This window comes from Talpa europaea (genome assembly GCF_964194135.1).
Source record: "Talpa europaea genome assembly, chromosome: 8".
Lineage (NCBI taxonomy): Eukaryota > Metazoa > Chordata > Mammalia > Eulipotyphla > Talpidae > Talpa > Talpa europaea.
In genome coordinates, this window is record NC_140075.1 from 40996853 (window position 1) to 41017414 (window position 20562).

General features: G+C 46.3%; 1 protein-coding gene across 3 annotated transcripts in view; it reads right to left on the bottom strand.

Annotated features, from left to right (window-relative positions):
* Positions 1-13807: 13807 nt before the first annotated feature.
* ATOSA (atos homolog A) overlaps positions 13808-20562 on the bottom strand; it is a gene marked incomplete at both ends in the record, with an annotated part of 58336 nt that continues 51581 nt past the window's right edge. For 2 of the 3 annotated variants that reach the window (XM_084240386.1, XM_084240388.1), the window contains 3 exons: positions 13808-13961; positions 18116-18315; positions 20408-20476. In XM_084240386.1, the coding sequence (XP_084096512.1) occupies positions 13808-13961; positions 18116-18315; positions 20408-20476 (423 nt within the window). The remainder of the gene's footprint in view (positions 13962-18115; positions 18316-20407; positions 20477-20562) is intronic. The other variant, XM_084240387.1, reaches the window with a different exon arrangement.

Genomic DNA, 20562 nt, shown 5'->3' on the forward strand with positions numbered 1-20562 from the left:
GAAACAGATTTTTAATGAAACCTGTCATTTTTAATGGCCAATAGGAAGTTTAGAAATTTTCCACCCAACTGGCAGGCTTCCTTTATAGCTGACTAGAAAGTCCAAAGTAATTTTGACAAAACCAGCTGAGCCTGATCCCGGTAGTCCGTGAGTGTGATCAGAAGAGGCCAGCAAATTCAGAGGAAGAAAAGGCGTCCTTCAAGTGGAGAACACGCTCTTCAGCTTACTTTACATCCCATTTTCACAGTGACTGGTAGATGCTGAATTTGCTGTCTGACTAAACACATAAAAAAATAAGAAAAATACCAAAACTTTAAGTAACCAAGACCTAATTCCAGATACTTGTTTGAATTCCTTACACAGGCACAATGTTCAGATTCACAAAGCTATTTGCACAAAGTGAGGACCAAGGAAGAAGGTAAGTAGAAGCCCCGGTCCAGGCCCACTGCTCTCACAGGGACAACCCAGCCCTTCCAGCCACCTGCCAGCGTCCACAGAGTCAGGGTTATCCTAGGTTGCCCACAGCCAAAGCACCTGGACTTACCCTGGATGTCAGGGTGAGACTGTAGAAGAGGATAGTCACAAGGAACTCATGCCTGAGCCAGCCAGTGTAGAAAAGGAGAGCTTAGTGCCTGGCTTTTGCAATAGGAAAGCATCTGCCTGTTCCCCACTGTCAGCTGTTCCTGGGCTCCTGCAGGGCAACAGTGATAGGAGCCGCTTCTTAGACATGGGTTGGTAGCTATAGGTCCCCAACTCAGTTAATACTGTCCCCAAGGGGGGGCCTCCCCAGTGGTTCAGGCACTTGAGTGCAGCACTGTAAAGCTGTCCACAGCCTCTGCAGCGCGAGTTCGATCCCGGCCGGTGAGAATCCCACATGGCAGGGCAGACCTCTCCTGCCTCGCCCGCTGCTCCCCTCAGCAGTGTATTTCAGTCAGTCTGCCTGTTCTGTTCCCCACTCTATCTCCGGTGAATCCTCTCATCCTCCCGCGCATCTGCTTGTACCCCGGTTCTTGTATAAAAATAAATCTTAAAAAAATACTGTCCCTAAGGGGCTTTCAGATGAAACAAATACGGCACCTCTCACACTTTTAACCAAATCCCTGGCTTCCAAAAACGAACAGGAAACTCCAAATACCAGACACCCAACAAAAATACCCAATGTTTCCCAATTCCCACTCAACTGGGCCTGACACATCACAGGAGCCCTAAATTATGGGAGACTCAGACTCCCTCCCAAACTGAGAGGAGCTGGACTCCCTCCCTGAGAGGGACTCCAAGTCCTCCCAAATGTGGGCAGGTGAGGGGCTAGATGGGTGAGCCACACTGCTTTTCTCAGCTCCTTGGAATGGGAGAAGACAAACCTGTTAAACAAGAGGGGAACTGCAAGAGATGGGGAGACCAACTTGTTCATCCCTATCTGAGAGATGGGTTACTTGTAACTGCATCAGATGCGCTCCAGCAGCTCAAACCAAAACTTCAGATTCATGATGAAACACTTCTTCAGTTACACGTTTCCTCCTTGACTTTTTAAGATTTATTTATTTATGCATACAAGAACTGGGGTACAGGCCAGAGGTGTGGGGGTGTGAGAGGATTCACCAGAGACAGAGTGGGGAGCAGAACAGGCAGAAGGACTGAAATCCACGGCTGAGGGGAGCAGTGGGGAGACAAGGGAGGTCTGCTGCTGGAGAGTGCCCCTCTGTTAAGCCCTCCACCCCCCACCCCCCACCCTTGGGGCCTATGAAGATGACCTGAAATGGTCTCCAGTTCTCATGAAGCTGAGCACAACCTGAGCTGTATGAGAGATGGTGCCGCCATTGGAATCATGGAGGGAAAGAGCTGAGGGCAGCGTCCTCCTGGCCCCAGGGGAGGTGCAGTGGCTTCTGGCCACCAGCTCCCTCCCTGCGCGGCCAGGGCTTCTCTGCCCCACCACCCTCAGCAGAGGCAGCGCCCCTCAACCCCATATGGCCTGCAGCCAGGAGACGACAGGGGCATCTCCAGGCAGAGCAGGGGCGCACGCAAAGGGGCCCGAGGCCACGTCTCCGAGAGGATACCCCCCCCCCCCAGACCACGCAGACAGATGACCCTGCCACGGCCAGGAAAGGAATCACCCCACCCAGACGCCGCAGGCAAAGGGCCTCCTAGACCAGGAAAAGCCCGCACCTGACCTACACTGAGGGGCCGCCAGGTGCAGGCCAGGTGTAGCCCAGCTGCTGCCAGGACCCCGCCCGCCCACTGGGCCCACCCGGCCAGAAACAAGTGACGCCGCCAGAAGCGTCGGTAGGGGGCGCCAGATCCCACCAAGGCGAAGTCCGCCTACAGGGACCCTCGGACCCCCATTCCCAGTACCTTATTTCCAGCGCCGACGCTCTCTGGTGCTCCTCTTCGCCCCTTGCTCTCTGCCGCAGCCTTTACTTTCTCAGCCCCCCAGGTCAGGTGAGCACGCCCACCCCTTCGCCCAGGTGCTGCCCCCCAGGCAGCCCACGCAAAGCCCACACTCCCAAAGGCCCCCAGTTTTCCCAGCTGCAGGTTTGCCACTAAGGTGTTTGGCGCAAACCCCAAAAGGAAGCAATCTTCCCTTCCCCCTCCTCCACCCCCCATTTGCTGCCTCCGGACAGTCCCCACCTGGTTGCTCTTGGCCACGGCACCTGCAGCCACGACCCGCACAGCCGACAGGCGCCACCAGGGGCAACAGCGCGACAGACACAGCGGAGACCCGCTCCTTCCAGACAGGGCGCCCCGCGGGCGGAATGAGGAGCCCGTTTGCCGGCCCCGCCCCTGGTCGCTCCCGACTGCCCCCCACAGCCCCGCTCCCCGCAGGGGGGGGGCACCACCGCGCCGTCTGGGCGGTCTCCGCTGCCCCGTGCGGGGGGCTGCGGGCTCAGCGCCAGCCACACCCCCCCTCCCAGTTGTGCACGCTGAGGTCTGAGACGCCCAGCCCCGGGGGTACTCACTGCCGTCCCCGACGCCCCAGGTCTCGTCCCCCCCCCCCACCGGCCGGCGGCCCCTGCGCTCAGGCCAGCCCTTGGCCAGCGAGCAGGGCCCGGCCCTGGGGACCGCGCTCCCCGCGAGGCCGCTCCGGGCCCCTCTCCGCCGTGGGCTCCCCCACACGCCTCGTCCCCACCCGCCCCCCACCCTCACTCTACAGCCCACCGGCCTCGCCCTCAGGTGCCGCACGGGAGGAGGCTCAGCTGCTCCGGGAGCCCCGCGGCTGCGTCGCCTACATTCAGGGCTCCGGGCTCGGCGCCCGCCTGGGCTGGTCTGAGCGGCTTTTTGAGACTCTCCCGCCTGCTGCGGAGAACCCGCCCCCCCAGACCGCTTAAGGGCACCCCGACTCTCCTCTCCCGGGGCGCACAGAGGGGCCCCTCGCTCCCCCTCCCCGGGGCACCAGGGCGAGGGCGTCCCCCAGCCCCAGCCCCCAGGCTCTGGCGTGGCCGTGAGTCCCCGCCGTCCATGGGGCGCCCCGGCAGCGCCGGGCAGCGGGTGGGGCGCCGGGCTCCTGCTCCCCGCCGCTGCGTCTGCGCCTCGGGGTCCTGGGCGCGTCCCGCCGGCAGCTCCCCTCCCTCCCCTCCAGGTCTCCTCCGGCAGCTCCCGGCCGTGTCCGCCTTCTGGGGTCCGCGGCGCCTCCAGGGTCGTCCTCCACGCACGGGCAGAGCGTCGAGCGCGCTCACCCCAGACCTGCTATACGGGGCAGGAAGGGCCAGAGCAGGTTCTGCATGACCCGAGCAGACGGAGCAATGGAGGAGCGTCCTGGAGCCCTCGGTGGCGTTTGCAGGTTTTATTGGGATTTAGCAGGCACACGGCAGGCAGGGGGGCCGGGAGGCTGGCGGGCAGCCCTTATAGGCCCAGTCTCAGCCCAGGTGGACCCACCTACGCATGCCCACACCCTACTCCAGGTGCCCGCCATCAGGCATGCATTCAGGACCGCAGGGCTCCATCACCAGTCCTGACGGCGGGAGGGCAGAAAAGCCTGACACTTTTGCACTTACCCTACACCTGCTCCGAGCGGGGCCCCAGTTCGCCTGCGGTCCCGGCAGAGCGCACAGTCCCCCCGCCGCGCCGGGTCGGGAGGCGATTCTGAGCGACCCGAGGTCTTGGGGGCCGCGTCCGGGTCCACGCTGCGTCCTGCCCCGGAGGGCTCCGGACACACGAGCAGAGGTCCTGGGGCTCCCGGGGGCTGGAGCGGGCTTTTCGCGTTCTCCCCGACGCCGAGCTGGGCGCCAGGGGCAGGGCAGGAAGAGGCCCCGGCCGGGGCGAGGCTCCCGGGCCCCTGCGGACAGAGACTCTCCGGGCTCTCCGGGCGCGCGGCGCGGGCGGGCGGGGGACCCCGGGCTGAGGTGCGGGGGCTGAAGGGCGGGCAGGCCCCCAGCTCCCGGGGATCTTGGCTCTCTGGGCGCTCTCCGGCGTGGTGTCCTCCCGGCCCGGCCGCTGCGCGTCGGCTTTAGCCGGGGGCGCGAGCCCGCGGGGCCGCGGAGATGCCGCCTTATAAGCGCCACCCCGCGCTCCCCAGGTGTGCGGCCTCGCCCGCCCCCGCGCCTCCCGCGGCCAGGGCCCAGGTGGTGCCACAGAGGCCCCGGCGCCCGAGCCCGAGCGGCCGCCTCTCCCCCGCAGACCCCCGCGCTGGCGCTGAGCCCCACCACCGTGCGCGCCCTGCATCTGCTCCCGGCTTCGCTCCACCACGGATCGCAGCGTCGTGTGTGTTTCGGGAGAGACCTTGGAAGAGTCACTGCCGCTCCAGGGACCGCAGACGCGCGGAGACGTCCCCAGCAGCTCAGGGGCGCCCCACGTCACGCTCAGAACCCGCCTCGCCGCGTGGTTAACCCCTCCGCGAGTTCTCACCACAATCCTCCACTTAGCCTTTAACCAAAATATTCCAGGGACCCAGCACATCGCCCCCCAAAATAAATCATCTCAGTTCCCATGTGGAATCCAATCCCCCGGCCCATTTCAACCGCCAACACCTGCTCCCACTGGGTGAGCGCAGCTTCTTCCCTCTGATCCACTTTTCTCTTTGGCACCTGCTCCTGACACTGCTCCTCGCCTTCGCACCATGATGGGTTTAGTGTGCGCCCCTGCCTGCACTGTGGGGGCTTTTCTTTTTCTTTTTTCTCAAGATTTATTTATTGTGTATGCAAGCGCTGGGGTGTAGACCAGAGGTGGGGGTGGGGAGGATGCACCAGAGAGAGTGGGGATCAGAACTGGCGGATCTACTGAAATACCCTGCTGAGGGGAGCAGCGGGGAGACGGGAGAGGTCTGCGGGCCCCCTGTGCGCTGCTCCTGGCCGGCGGGATCCGTCTCTTGCTGCACCGGCTGGCAAGAGCTTGATTGAGCTTTCTTTAACCCTTGCGCCCCCAGGGAAGCCCTGTGGGGGTCTTTCCTGCTTGACTCTTTCGCTTTGGATTTCATGTCCTGCAATTATTGATTTATTGATTGATTGATTGATTTCCCATTTCCCTCAAGGCTGCTGATCAGTTTGTTTCCCCAGACTTGGGGCTGACTTCCAGGTGGTGTTCCACCAAAGAGAAAATCAAATTACCATTTCTATGTGTAGGGTAAAGAAAATATCAGGCTTTTCTGCCCTCCCGCCATCAGGATAGATGATGGATCCTTGTCCTGAATGCATGCCTGATGGCGGGCACCTGGAATAGGGTGTGGGCATAGGTAGATGGGATTCAGCTGAGCTAAGACTGTGCTTTTAAGGGCGGCGTCGCGGGGACGGCAGCAGCAGCGGCAGCAGCAGCAGCAGCAGCAGAAGCAGAAGCCGAAGCCGAAAGAGAAGCTGAGAAGCAGCAGAACGAACGCTAGAGAGCCCAGATAGAGTGAAGACTTGCTGGGGGCTGGGAGGCCTGCCAGCCTCCCAGCCCCCCAGCCAGCACCCCTGCATGCCATATGCCTGGTGAACCCCAATAAAAGACCTGCAAAAACCCACTGAGGACTCTGACTCCTCCTTTACCCGGTCTGCATGGGATCAGAAAACCTGCACTGTGGCCAGTCCTGGCCTCTTACACTATGGCAGGTTATCAAATCACCATAACAAAAACAGGGCGGTATTTCAGCTTTCATTCCATTCTCTGACCCTCACCCCCACCCCAACACACACACACACAGGCCCTGTGAACTTCGCTGGCAATAACCACGTTTTCCGTGGGGACTTTTGCCCAGGATGTTTGCTCTGCTTGAAGCGCCAGCTGTGTCCCTTCATTCATGTCATTGTCAAGTCATTGCTCTTCAGAGAGAGCCCCCCCATCACTCTGTAATAGCACCCCCTAACTGCAATCTATTTTCCTGAACTTTCCTTCCTAAGGATGGAGGACAAGAATAGAAAGAGTGGAAAGGAGGTGTCCCAAGACCAGAACCTGACTCACACTAGGATGTGGGGGTCAAGGGAAATAACATGACCCAGGTCAGCCCCTTAGGGCCAGTGCCTTTTTTTTTTTCCTTATGGTTTATTTATTTGTTTGTTTTAGTTTATACATACACTGGGTACAGTCAGAAGCGCGGGAGGGTGAGAGAATTCACCAGAGCCAGAGCGGGGAGCAGAGCAGGCAGAAGGACTGAAGTACACTGCTGAGGGGAGCAGCGGGCTGCAGGAGAGGTCTGCGCGCCATGTGGGACCCTCTTCCGGTGGCCAGGGAGCAGCTGGGGATCGAACCGGCGCTGCAGAGGCCGCGGGCAGCTTCGCAACCCAGCGCTCAACCGCTGCGCCACCGGGGAGGCCCAGAGACTTTAATGGGAAGGAACTTTAATAAAACTAGGAAACAATACAGGAAAGGCAAAGAGTCTAGTTTCTAAATGAAGCAACCAAAGTTACCCGTCCCCTCCTGGGTAAAAGTCCATCCAAATGGGATTGGCCCAGAGCAAGGCCCCAAAGCCTGCCCCCAAGTCTAAAGCATCTTCCAGTGGGGACCCACAGAAAAGGGTCAGAAACAACCAGACAAGCCCGGAAGGAAAAGAGCAAAATCAACATCAAGATAAAAGCTGCCATTGTCACCTCCCCACGGGTCTCACCCACATCTGTGTCACCAAGTACACGACTAAAAAACAAGCGCATTTTCTTCACGTGTCTCTAGGCTCCATGCGCCTCCTCCAGGTCTCCTGGCTCCATCCTGCTTCCTTCCTCAGTCTCTTCTGCAGCTTCTCCTCTCCCTGCTCAGCTCCACCCTCCCTTGGGTGGGGCAGGGAACCTCCCCCTTTCCTAGGGACCACCCTGTTACATCTGGAAAGTCATTTCTCCCCCCAACCCTAGCCCTCCCTCCCCAAAGAAAAACAACCTTCTGCATCATCAACCATGTACCCTAATATTTAAAACTGTACATTGATTACCAACACCTTGTTTCTCAAAACTTTCTCTTTTGACCTCTAGAATGTCATTCTCTTTTTCATACCTCCTTATCTGGCCATTTCTTCTTCTTTTTTTAAAGAAGATTTATTTATTTATGCATGCAAGAGCTGGGGTGTAGGCCAGAGGTGCAGGGGGTGAAAGGATTCGCCAGAGATAGAGTGGAGAGCAGAACAGGCAGATTGATTGAAGTACACTCCTGAGGGAAGCAGCGGGAAGACAGGAGAGGTCTGCTGCAGCTCCCTGCCCGGGGATCGAACTCATGCTGCAGTTCAGATAGCTTTATAGTGTTGAGACTTAACCCTTTGTGCCGCCAGGGAGGCCCACCTGGCCATTTAGCTTTAATTCTCCACTGTTGAATATAAATGGGAGAATTCTAACAAATCTGTCCTTGGATCACCCTTTCTACTCTCTGGAAGATGATTTCCACCCTCAAGATTTAACTGCATCCGCATATTCTAGATTGTGTTGCCCAGTAGAACCTTCTATGATGATGGAAATTGTTTTTGTGCCATTACAATACAGTAGCCACTAGCCAATGATTATTAAATCTCTGAAATGTGACTAGGTGCAGTTGAGGAAGTTAATTATAATTTTAATTAATTAAGTTAGACACAAGGATTAGAATTACTGAGAAACCCTATTGACAGATTCTCACTAGGTTTGGGAGAAGGTCCAAGAACTGATTTTTTTTTTAGTTGACTCTTTTGTTGTTTTTATTTTATTTTTATATTCCCCATACAATTGCAACCCTCTTATTTTGACCCCAATCTCTCCTTTCCCCGCCCCCCCACAGTGTGTCTCTGGTTCATAGTTGTTTGTTGATTTTGATTTTTTCTTTCTTATAGTTATTCTTTTTCCTGGTTCCTTCTTTAGGTTTTCGAGATTCCTGCTATGAGTGAGACCATCAGGTATTTTCAAGAACTGATGTTTAACCAAAGCTCCCCCTGGTGATTCTGATGCACACATGCACAGAATTTTTAGGTTTGGAATTCGGTAGGCCTACACAAACTTTAAAGGGATCAGGGGTCTTTTTGAGGGTTAGGTGCCCTAACTCAAGAGTTTATTAGAATGAGTTGAGGACATAACGTCCCACCCTATTCATTGCTCAAACAGCTGAGGGAAAAAGTCCATTTATTTGCATCACTAAGGTGTAACAAGTATCGAGAATACATTTTTCATGAATGGAAGAAAAAAAAAGAGACTGGCAGATCAACTAAGGGAAAACGAGGCACAGATACCAAAGCTCTGAGGATAACTGGTGACTTCTGTGGGCAAAACCCAGGGAACATTACTTGAACAAGCAGGTCAAATAACTGTCAAGGGAGAAGTTTCAATAACTTGAGTATTAGAAGTCGACTCTAGGAAGTGGGAGATGCCAGTTTTTTAGGGACTCAGCATGATGAGAGAACTTAATATGAACTGGAAAGGTTAGAACAGGAAAATTTTGTGTGAGTAAAAAGAACAATGAACAGTGGAGCGAGAAGCTTGTGAGAGACTTTTAAAACTTTAGACTTCTGGGCCTACCCGGTGGCGCAGCAGTTGAGCGCTGGGTTGCGAAGCTGCCCGCGGCCTCTGCGGCACCGGTTCCATCCCCGGCTGCTCCCCGGCCACCAGAGGAGGGTCCCACATGGCGCGCAGACCTCTCCTGCCGCCCGCTGCTCCCCTCAGCAGTGTACTTCGGTCCTTCTGCCTGCTCTGCTCCCCGCTCTGGCTCTGGTGAATTCTCTCACCCTCCCGTGCTTCTGACTGTACCCAGTGCATGTATAAACAAAACAAACAAACAAATAAATAAAACATGCCTCTATTTAAAAAAAAAAAACAAAAAACTTTAGACTTCTGACAGCTCACACAGTATTTGCTACGTGATTCTAAAACTTTCTTCAATACTATCAGCATGCCTCCTGACAGTAAACTAAGTTGAATGGTCTGAAGTTTTTTTGTTTGTTAAAGATTTATTTATTTATGCATACAAGAACTGGGGTGTAGACTAGAGGTGCTGGGGCGGGCAGTGAGAGGATCTACCAAAAACAGAGTGGGGAGCAGAACAGGCAGATTGACTGAAATACACTGCTGAGGGGAGAATTTGGTAAGACAGGAGAGGCCTGCTGCGCAATGTGGGTTAGCTCCCTGGCTGGGGATTGATCTCGTGCTGCAGTAGCTGTGGATTGCTTCACAGTGCTGAGACTTAACCCCTTGCGCCACCAAGGAAGCCCCTCAAGTTGTTTTGTTTTTTTTAATTCAAAAGGTCAGGCTTATTATAAGAAGGGAAGGGAAGTAAAGGATGCTTGCACAGATACAAGTAGGCAGAAAGAGCTTCCCTTGAAAGGCACAGGTCTGCTAAGAGATGTCTGCAGTCACAGGTGGGCAGTATTGGGAAGAAAGCTGCCTCTGCTACTTTGCAAAGGGAGAAGGTGGGTAAAGAGAAATACCTGTATAGTCACAGCTGGTAGAGCTGTTGCTGGCCTGAAATGTTTTAGGACATTCTTTCCTAAAGTCTTCTTATTGTGATGTTGTATTTTAAGCAGTCTTTTGACCCTTCTGCTTAACAGTTATTGTTATATTATGCATCTCACTTATAACATGGTAAATTACACTTTGCTTCCAAGACTATTGATGAAAAGCTTATTTTTATGCGAGGAAAAAAAATTCAGTGTTAAAAAGAATGAAGAAAGAGGTAAAGTGTCAGTGTAGTGAAATGGAAAAGATGTAAGTTTTCACTTAGATTTGAATCCTGACTTTTCTACTGACCGACAGTGTGACCTTGAGCAAACTCCTCAAATCTGCTTTTCTTTCATTGTATAATAGATCCATACTCTCTGAAGTATGGTTTTCGATATTAAATAACATTAAGTTACTTGTAATCTCTTTCCCTCCACCATTACGCTGTCTCTGCTTGCCTCTTCCTTACCATGTCTACTCACAAGACTTTCAGGATCAAGTCATTCCTAGCCAAGAAACAAAAACACTCAGTCCATTCCCCAGTGGATTCAGATGACAATTGGTAATAACATCAGGTGCAAATCCAAATGGAGATAACTGAGAAGAAACTAGCTGAGTCTGTATGGAATGACAAGCGAGGTGGCCTGCATATTTATGCTGTATTGGCTGCAGTAGCATCTATACCATCTCATTGAAAACATCACTGCTTGGTGGACAAGTTTCCTCTTGGCATGCTTCTGTACCAGCCAGGCTCAGTAGTATGTGAGCTCTTTGAAAAAAAAAAGTTACTTATAAATAATGTGTGGCACAGAGCAGGCATTCATATGTTCTCTTCTTCCTCCCACAATGTCCAAGTTTAAGACATATACCTCTTACATATAATCACAATGGAATAGAATGGACTGATTCCAGTTCCACACAGAGATCGTCTCAGGGACCGAGAGTAAATTCCTATCATTATGAAAAGCCTACTTCCCATCCAGAGTGAACCTGTCTATGTTCTTAGGTTGAGTAAACTATATGGAATGCCAGCCAAAATTTTCAGTGATCAACTCTGTAAAGTGAGCACTAGGAGGGCAGACAGACAAAGGGACATTCACATTTACTTTGTATAGTTTCGTATTACGAAAAAATCTTTTGTAATACATACTGCAAAAATCTTTTAAATGAAAAGAAAAAATAAAATCACTGATTCATTTTCAAAGCTAATGAGGGAAGACTGGGGACCTTAACGCTACCCTTTGAAGTACAGCTCTTTCCTTTCTTTAACCCTTTGGGAATGACAGCGATCTGTTGGGGGAAAATCGCACAAGATTGCAACCTTCTGTTCAGTATCTTCCAGCAAGTCCCCGTTCTATCACTCATTAATATTTTTCATTGTTGTCTGCTAAGAAAGTTTCCAGACTATCTGCAGACTATTTATAACCCAGAGTTCCTTTTTGAAGGAAGTTATCACTTATGACTTGTTTTTTTAGCCTGCAAAACTGCCAAGTGAGTTTGCAAGGAGCGAGGAGATCCTTATCATCTACTATGTTGTCTGCTGATATCTTTACCTACATGCCAACATTCAGTCAAGGACAGAATCTGTGAATCTGAGGAGGAACAACATAGAAAGTGTGGTAAGTTCTCAATCTGTGGCAAAAGAAGAACCAGTGTGATAGTGATAGTGCCAGGGCAAGTGAGCAGACAGGTACTCCGTGACCATATAACACTGAGGAGAAAGAAGACAGGAAAAAAAGACTTCAAGAATTAGAGGAACAATGGGCTTCCCTGGGAGAGTAGAGTTAAAGTCTCAGAGCTATCAAGCTATCTGGGCATGAGTTTGAGGGATGCCTGGCTAGGGAGCTAACAACTCACTTGGTGCAGCAGACCTCTTCTGTCTCTCCCACTGCTCCCCCTAGCGGTGTATTTCAGTAGCTCCACCTGTTCTGATCCCTACTCTGTCTGCGGTGAATTCTTTTCCCCACCCCCAGCCCTGCCCCTCTGGCCCACACTCCAGTTCTTGTATGCCTAAATAAAAATAAATCTTAAAAAAAATTTACAGGGACAAAATGTCAGCATGTTGCCCTTGCACGTTGCCCTTGACAGGAAGAGGACAAGATATACCTCAGTACTTCAGTCAGCTTTGCGAAATTACGTACTAGAGAGAATTCTGGAAAGATTGCCACGTAGTACCCATGTGAAAGACACAGGCTCACAACGAACATTACTAGCTTTTACATTATGAGACAGGTCAATGACTTATTTTTGAATTAAAAAAAGCATTTGGGTATTTTAATATTTCTCCTGTTTCATAGCAAATGATCAATATTGACTTTTGTCAAATGTAAAAGTCTGGGTATATGTGCTTAAATAATTATTCCAAGAACTTGATGACAGAATTTAAGAAGGCACATTCATGATATTTTGACTCACTTTTTCAATCACACAGGCTAGAAAGGGTAGAGGATTCTTGGAGTCAGTTTCATTAGATACCACCAGAGCTAGGACTGCAATTCTTACATTTCTGCCAGTGAAAAAAACTTTTGTAGTTTTATGAACTATAAATAGCCTTTTCTTTCAGGTTGTATTTTATATTTTAAAAGGACAGGTTTATTAGGGAGAGGAGAAATAGGCACCTGCATTCACAAGCAGGCAGAAGAGCTGCCTTCAGGTTGAATTTTAAATCAAATCTGTAAGAGGTCACCTGACAGATTGTAACCTCTCACTGCCTAATCCAGATTCTCTCAAATCTGTCCATTAGCTGGGCTCCAAAATAAAGACGTTCTCTTCTCCCAAATTCCAGAATGCTCACCTGGTTCTAGATACACAGGTCTCTTGCTCTTTTTGAGTTGTATTTATTTTCCCAATGAGCTCAAATTTTGGGTTCAGGATTCTCACTATTTGTGTTTTTTTATCTGATCCACTGTTGCCCCCTGTCTCTGCACAAACCTCTAAAGCCATTCTTTCCAAGGGAGTAAGAAGGAAGCTTTTGATGCACAGAGTCAAGTTCCCTTGCTCAGTGGATTCCCCCATTATCAAATGACTTCTTCCATTTTGACCCTGAATAAGAAAGTGATAAATTGGGACAAAGTTCATAATACCTTCCCCTTACTCCTGGCAGCTGTACAGCTAGAATGGAAACTGACGGCTACCAGAAATTTACTCAGTCACAGAAATGCCTCATCTAAAAATAAAAGCCAAATACACATTTCTTAGTTTTTTGCATATATTTACAATATAAATATTAATTTGTTTTCAAAGTACATATCCTTTTAACAATTTGCAAAAGTTAACTAATATGGGACAGCAATTTAATGTAAAGCCTCTGTAACAGTGACTAAGGAAAAATAGAACTGTTCTGGGAAATGGTATTCTAGAGGAATATGAATGGGCATGATGATCCGAATTTGCAAAGGGAATGTGAAGCAGCTTAGTCAGCGTTGCACTGCCATTACAGCATGTTAAAAGATGACTGCGAGACAGCAACCTGGGTGGGGCACTGTTAAAACTAAACTTTGGAGATATAAAAAGTACACATGCTTGCATAGTGCGTTAATCTTAAAGAAGCTCAACATTTCATTCTCATTTTCAATAACTTAAATGAATAGTACTTAAAACACATCACACAAAATTAAAGACGTGTGCATATATTTCAGATTTCAACATTAATGTCAAAAATACATAGTATGATTTTACATAGGATTTGTGCTACATTAGAACACTATAGACAAACATCACTTGAGTATTAAGTAAAACATTAAATATTAAATAACTGAGAAATAAAATGTGTAAACACTAATCTAACTTGGGGAGGGTGTTGCTATTGCAATAATATGTCCAATGAAGTGGTTTCAACAGTACAAAAAGGATCAGGACATGAATCTTTCCAGTCTACTTGAAATATGTGGATCTCATTCCAGGAATCCTTTAATGAAAACTGGTCCAGAATAACAGGAGAGGATCCACTCTCCCGGTTGTTAATTTTGGTACACTCCGTTTTATAGCAATTTTTATTTTCAGACTTTAAACTGCCACTCTCCTTATCAACATCTTGGTGAAAACTGAGGGTTTGTTGGCGATTCAGTGTAAGATTTGAGTTCGTATGCAGCACCGCTATCAACTTCCATTGACTTTCTGGAGAACAGGAGCCGTACATCTCTATGGAGGTAGATCTTTCCAGATTTAGAACTCTGGAACCTAAATGAACAAACAAAAAGATGATCATTTCAGGGAATGATTCCTTAAAACAAAAAAATCCCAGTAAGTTTTATAAGCAGAATAAATCATTTTGCCACAATATAAATTAATACTGTCTTTAACAAGATATTTAAGGTCTGACATTGCCAAAATGTGTGCTCCTATTTAACTGCCTCTCCCTTACTATTCTCTAAACACTGGAGTCTCCCTTCTCCTGCCTAAAATGCCAGGGATGCTTCTTACTGTAAACCTGAGTGCCCCATACAATCCCACTTTTCATTCCTGATACTATAAGACATGGTCCTTCCTCATTTATAGTGTTCAGTACAGATCAATCAATTAATACATTTGGGTTTTCCTAGCTCTACCATGTTCTAGCCACATATAGACTGACTCACTTCATACAACTTTCCCTCCTATAATTTTGACAGCTTTTATTAAAAAGGACTCCACACTTAAAAAATTAACACAGATGATTGCATTCTGAAGACAATCACAGGATGAGAAAGGACTGCTGTTATCAGGAGTGGCTAGCTAAATAAAGCCAAATTATAATAAAAAGTGAATAGAAACATCAGCAGTGAAGTGAAAATGGTTATCAGCATAGTTTCTATCCCCTGCTATTATCTATGGTGTAATACAGTGGGCTGGAATCTTTAATCACAGAAATGTACTTAAAAGTTAGTAAGTAGAGCTGACCCCCTAGATCTGAGGCAAGACAGGGGAGGGAGTGAGAAGAGTCAAAACAGGGGAGAAAGAGCACAAGGGACTGGTGATGATTCACAAGTGTTATGGTGTTGGGAGAACTACGGGGACTACACCCGAGGGGAGTAACCAATTACTGCATAAAAATGAACAATAGCATAAGAAAATGAATATAGAAAAAATTAAAATGAAATAAATAAAAAATAAAAATAAGTAACCAAATGTTATATTTGATAGTGCTTAATCTAAATGTTCACATTGAGTCCAGCAGTTGTTCAGGTTTGGGTGGTCTGAAATCAGACAAGTAAATATAATAAAAAAGAGAATTGTTCTTTGATTGAAAATGATGTGTCAATGTTGTTTCATCAATTCTATCAAATGTACTACTCTGGTAGGGGGTGCTGATAATAGAGAACGCTATGCATGTGTGGAGAAGGAGCCATCTGGGAACTCTCTGTACCTTCCACTCAATTAAAAAATAAAGTCTATGAAAAATTCTAAAAAAAAAAAAAGTTAATAACATACCCCTTAGTGCTAATTTCTCTGTTCCCACCCCTCAAGCATAGCAGAAATATACTATGGGTTTGTGGATTTTATTGCTAAATTAGCTAAAAATTTGGTAGTCATATATATGTTAAAGTAGATCATTGATTAACTCATCTTTTTGTTTTTTCTCAAGTCTTCATCTCAGTCTGAAGGAGAACATGGAGAGCTTGGGGAAGTACACAATAGTTCTCAAAAAAGGTTTCTTTATAGCATAAAAAGTATCTAATCATTATGTGGGGATCATAAAAGTTGAGGTAGTTGATTTTTAATTTGGCTAAGGTTATATATGGATAGGAATGTTGTCAAATGGTAGATTAGAGAGTTGAATCTTTTCTCAGTTTCTTATTTTTATAGTCTGTTATTTCAGTATTTCTCTCTTTTTTTAAAGATTTATTTATTTATTTATACAAGCACTGGGTACAGTCAGAAGCACGGGAGGGTGAGAGAATTCACCAGAGCCAGAGCGGGGAGCAGAACAGGCAGACCGATGAAGTACACTGCTGAGGGGAGCAGCGGGCGCGGCAGGAGAGGTCTGCACGCCATGTGGGACCCTCACTGATGGCGGGAGATCAAACAGGAGCTGCAGAGTCTGCAAGCAGCTTCGCAGACCAGTGCTCCACCACTGCGCCACCAGGGGAGGCCCTATTTCCCTTTTTAAAAGTTTTCCAACTCTGTTTTTGGTAACTCTTTTATCCCTACAATCTATGTAACATTTTCCATAAGGCTCATGTCAGGCAATGTAAAGTTGGCTTTAAATACACTATGCTAATTCAATATGTCCTTAGTTCAGTAGACCCAAAGACAAGAGCATAAATTAATCAGTGTTATGGGGGGTGAAGGGGAGCAATTAATTTAATAGACTTTCCCAAGTATGGGGCTTAAGTGTATAGTTCATGCCTTATTTATTCCAGATCACCACCCCAAGGCAGATCTAATGAAGAATAGATGGTGGTCACCATCCATAACGAAGTTAAAGGTCCTCCTCCTGATGAACAGGACTGGACTCTTTTTTTTAAAGATTTATTTCTTTATTTATATAAGCACTAGGTACAGTCAGAAGTGTGGGAGGGTGAGAGAATTCACCAGAGCCAGAGCGGGGAGCAGAGCAGGCAGAAGGACCAAAGCACACTGCTGAGGGGAGCAGCGGGCGGCAGGAGAGGTTTGTGCGCCATGTGGGACCCTCCTCCGGTGGCCGGGGAGCAGCCAGGGATCGAACCGGCGCCGCAGAGGCTGCAGGCAGCTTCGCAACCCAGCGCTGAACTGCTGCGCCACCAGGGAGGCCCTGAATAGGACTCCTTTAAGTAAGATGTTAGACTAAACTGAATTACTGTCACTGAAGTGATTAAGGACTTATTATGGAAAGAACAAGAAAATTATTAGGAATAGAGTTACAAGCAAAAGGCCACTGATGTCTCTTTTAGATAAATGACTTGCTCACTGATCCTGAGAACTACAATGGGAATTCAAGGCTGAAAATCTTACTCTAGGATGTGGCAACTTGGATCTCAAGGACAAACAAACAGCTTCTCTCACAACCTAGAGTTGTGAACTAGGTAGTAAAAGTGAGAAAAAAAATATTTCCGATAGAATTAAAATATAAGCTCTATGAGAACAGAGATTTTGTCACTGCTCTTTCCCTAGTGCCTAGAAACAAGGCAGACACAAATATTTGTTGAATGATTAATGTGAATGATTAACTCAAATCAATGAATGAAGGTTAAGAAGTTACCTGTCTAATACAGCACTCACTAGCTACATATGATTACCAAGCATTTGAAATATGGCTAGTTCAAATTGAGCTGTGCTGATAAGTACGTACTTGATTTCAAGAATTTAGTACAATCAAAGAATGTAAAATACCTCACTGTTTCACACTGATTTGATATTCCAATTAAAAAATTTGGATATAGGACCTCCCTGGAGGCGCAAAGGGTTGAGATGCAACCTATGAGGCCGTCCACAGCCACTGCAGCATGAGTTCCATCCCTGGCCAGGGAGCAACCCACATGGTGCAGCAGACCTTTCCTGACTTGCCTGCTGCTCCCCTCAGCAGTGTATTTCAGTCAGTCTGCCTGTTCTGTTCCCCACTCTGTCTCTGGTGGGTCCTCTTGCCCCCCTGCACCTCTGGCTGGTGCCCCAGTTCTTGTATGCATAAATAAATAAATCTTAAAACAATAAAATAAAATTTGGATATACTGGGTTAATATTCTATATTAACCTTTTCTGCTTATTACTTTTTAAAATGTGGCTAGTGGGCCTCCCCTGGTGCCGCAGGCGCAGTGCTATGCTGCTGTGAAGCTGCTGTGAAGCTGTCCGCAGCCTCGCAGCGCCGGTTCGATCCCAGCTAGCCAGCGAGGGTCCCAAATGGCACGGCAGACTTCTCCTGTCACACCTGCTGCTCCCCTCAGCAGTGTATTTCATCAGTCTGCCTGTTCTGTTCCCTGCTCTGTCTCTGGTGAATCCTCTCACCCTCCTGGGCAACTGGCCTATACCCCGTTCTTGTATAAATAAATAAATAAATAAATAAATAAATAAATAAATAAATCTTTTTTAAAAATGCGGCTAGTGCAAAATATAGAACTACACATATAGTTCATATGATAATTTCATTGGTTTAGAAAATATGTTTCAATACCGCAGATGTATCAGCATGCTTTGTTATAAAATATTTTATATTATGTAATTATAAATGAAATTTCCCTTAATAAAAAAAGTAATACTTCAGGAAGATATGCTATTGAGTTTTCTGCATTTTGGCATATCATCAAGAGTTTCCAAACAAAGCAAAGTACAAGGAGCACTGGCCAAGTTAGAGGGAGTTTTAAAACATAAACTAAAAATTACTAGAAAAAAAATAGAGTTGCTCTAAAGAAACGTATTTTCATATTCATTTGAGACATTACCTCAGATGTATGAGGTAGCGTAATAACCGTTCTTCTGTATGTCGGGTGTTCTCTTTATTAACACTTCTCTTCATTTCTTGTTTGACAGGTACAGAAAAAGTTCTTTGTCGTAGGAATGTCTGATGATTGGCTGGCATATCTCTCAAGTCATATATCACAACAAACATCTTCACCACAGTCTTATTAGGATTAAATAAGGTCTAAAGAAACAATACAGAATTTATTTGTTAAAAAGTTACTTGTTGATTGGAATCAAAATGATTTTGCCAATAATAACACAGGATTTTTAATAAAAAGGCAATCCCAGTGGAGATAATTCAGTTGGAGAACAAAAGTTACAAAATTTCTGAAGTTTACAAAGTGACATTCAATATTTTTTAAAGGTTCAATTTTTTGTTTGATAAGTACCCTATGACAAATCAAAATCATTAGCCACAAATTTTATATTAGAGAATATGCAACTTTTTACTGCTTGTTCAGATTTTTAGACGTAGTTCCATTAGCTAAGGCAAAACATATACACTCTGAGAGGCTTACATTCCAGGTCAATCATTTCAAACACTGACTTAATTAAAATTATTAACTGCAAAGTTCTCCAAATATAACCTAAGTTTTCCTCATACTTTAATATATTTTAAATGATGGGTAAATAGTATTTTTAAAAAACAAAACCAAAGCTAGATAAAACTAGATCTGTTTGTATGTTAGATACATACATTTATTATAAAATTAAAAATATGTTCCTAAAAAAGAGACTTTTTGCAACTGAAATTTTCCCAAGTTTACAAAATAAGGTTCATTACTAGCAACAAAGTAGGCTAAATAATATTTCACGTTCTCACATTTCAAAAACTGTAGAGACACTAGACAGTTTTTACCGTGCATATCAGAGACCAAAATATGTACCCTTAAGACTGAATTCAACAGGTACTTGGCAATGAATAATCAAAGGAATATTATTTCTAAGAGTGGTAATTTTTAAACAAAACCCCAAGCTGCTGATCTGACTTTAACCAAATTACCAACACATCAATAGGTAACTTGGTGCCCATGCTTTCAGAAGCTCATCCGTGGCACTGGACATCACTCACTGAATCAAAATGAGAAATATATCAATATTATGATCCAATTTTTGAAATCTAGTGAGTCTTAAGATTAAGGCTAGTACATTCAACAACCACAACAACTAGCAAGTCAGGAATTCAAACTACGTTTTATACATAATTAAACTATGTAAGGAATGAAAGACATACCCAAAATTCAGACTGAAAGTTAACCGTTTTAAATGGCAGTCCTCAAACAAGAGGTGAATGTGTTGCCTCTGGGTTTAGGCCTCATGATTACAACTTAGAATTAGCTTTCCAGTGACCCACACTTTCTCATGAGCTACACAGTGAGTGGGAAGACAAGATTATCACTCTTTCAGCTGAAGAAATTCATTCTACATAAAAATCTTAAACTCATATGCAGGATTTCTTCATTAGTAAAATCTATATGTATATATTGCCATATATTCACACACATATCTATTGCATGGTACTACATTTCACTCCTATGTGATATGAAATTGTATAGTTTAGACTCCATGCAGTATTGGAGCAATGGTGATGAAACAAAGTGGTCTGTCAAATAACACACCACAGTGAGGCTGAAGGTCATAAAAGGGCTTGTTGAATTAGACCAGATCCTAAGTGCAAGGAACTCAGCTAGACTTTTTTTTTTTTTTTTTTTTTTTTTAAATTTCAGCTTTGTTGAGGTATATGACTTCTGGGCTTATAAGATTATCCTGGATTTGACTTGGAGATGAACTCAACCACCTACAGGCCTTAATATCAAATTAATCTTCTCAGAACCCTAGGCCAAGGATGATAAAGGATTGCTTTGGGCTAGAGGAATTCTAGGTCAAAAGGAAAGATGCCTTCTCTACCCCACCATATGTCAGATTGTATGTCCACTTTGTGTAATGATCTCATTAGATCTGGTTTATTATATTAAATATAAGGAACTGGTAATGGTTGGTTCTAATTATACTGATAATAGCTCTATTTAAGTTATATAAACTGTCATAAACTAGTTTACTAAACCATTCACCTTGATTAGTTTATTAATGCTTTCCTTTTATGGAGGTCCCCAAATGTTCATTCCTGGGGCAGAGCAGGGAAACTCCAAACAAAGCTGCAGCCCCACTGTTACTTACCAAAGTTGTTGCAGCAGCAGTAGCAGGAGAAAGGGCTAAGTTCTATATGCATGTGAGAGAATGATTATTGCAATTGTAGACTATAAAACACATACCACTTGTATTGTTCCTGAAGGAGGTACTCGATAACCCCTTTTACCAAGGGACTCTAAAGTGATCACACCCTTGAAATAAAAGAAGACAAATTGAGTACAAACTGACACAATGTATGTAACAGACTAAATTAAGAACAAATCATATAATCACTAAG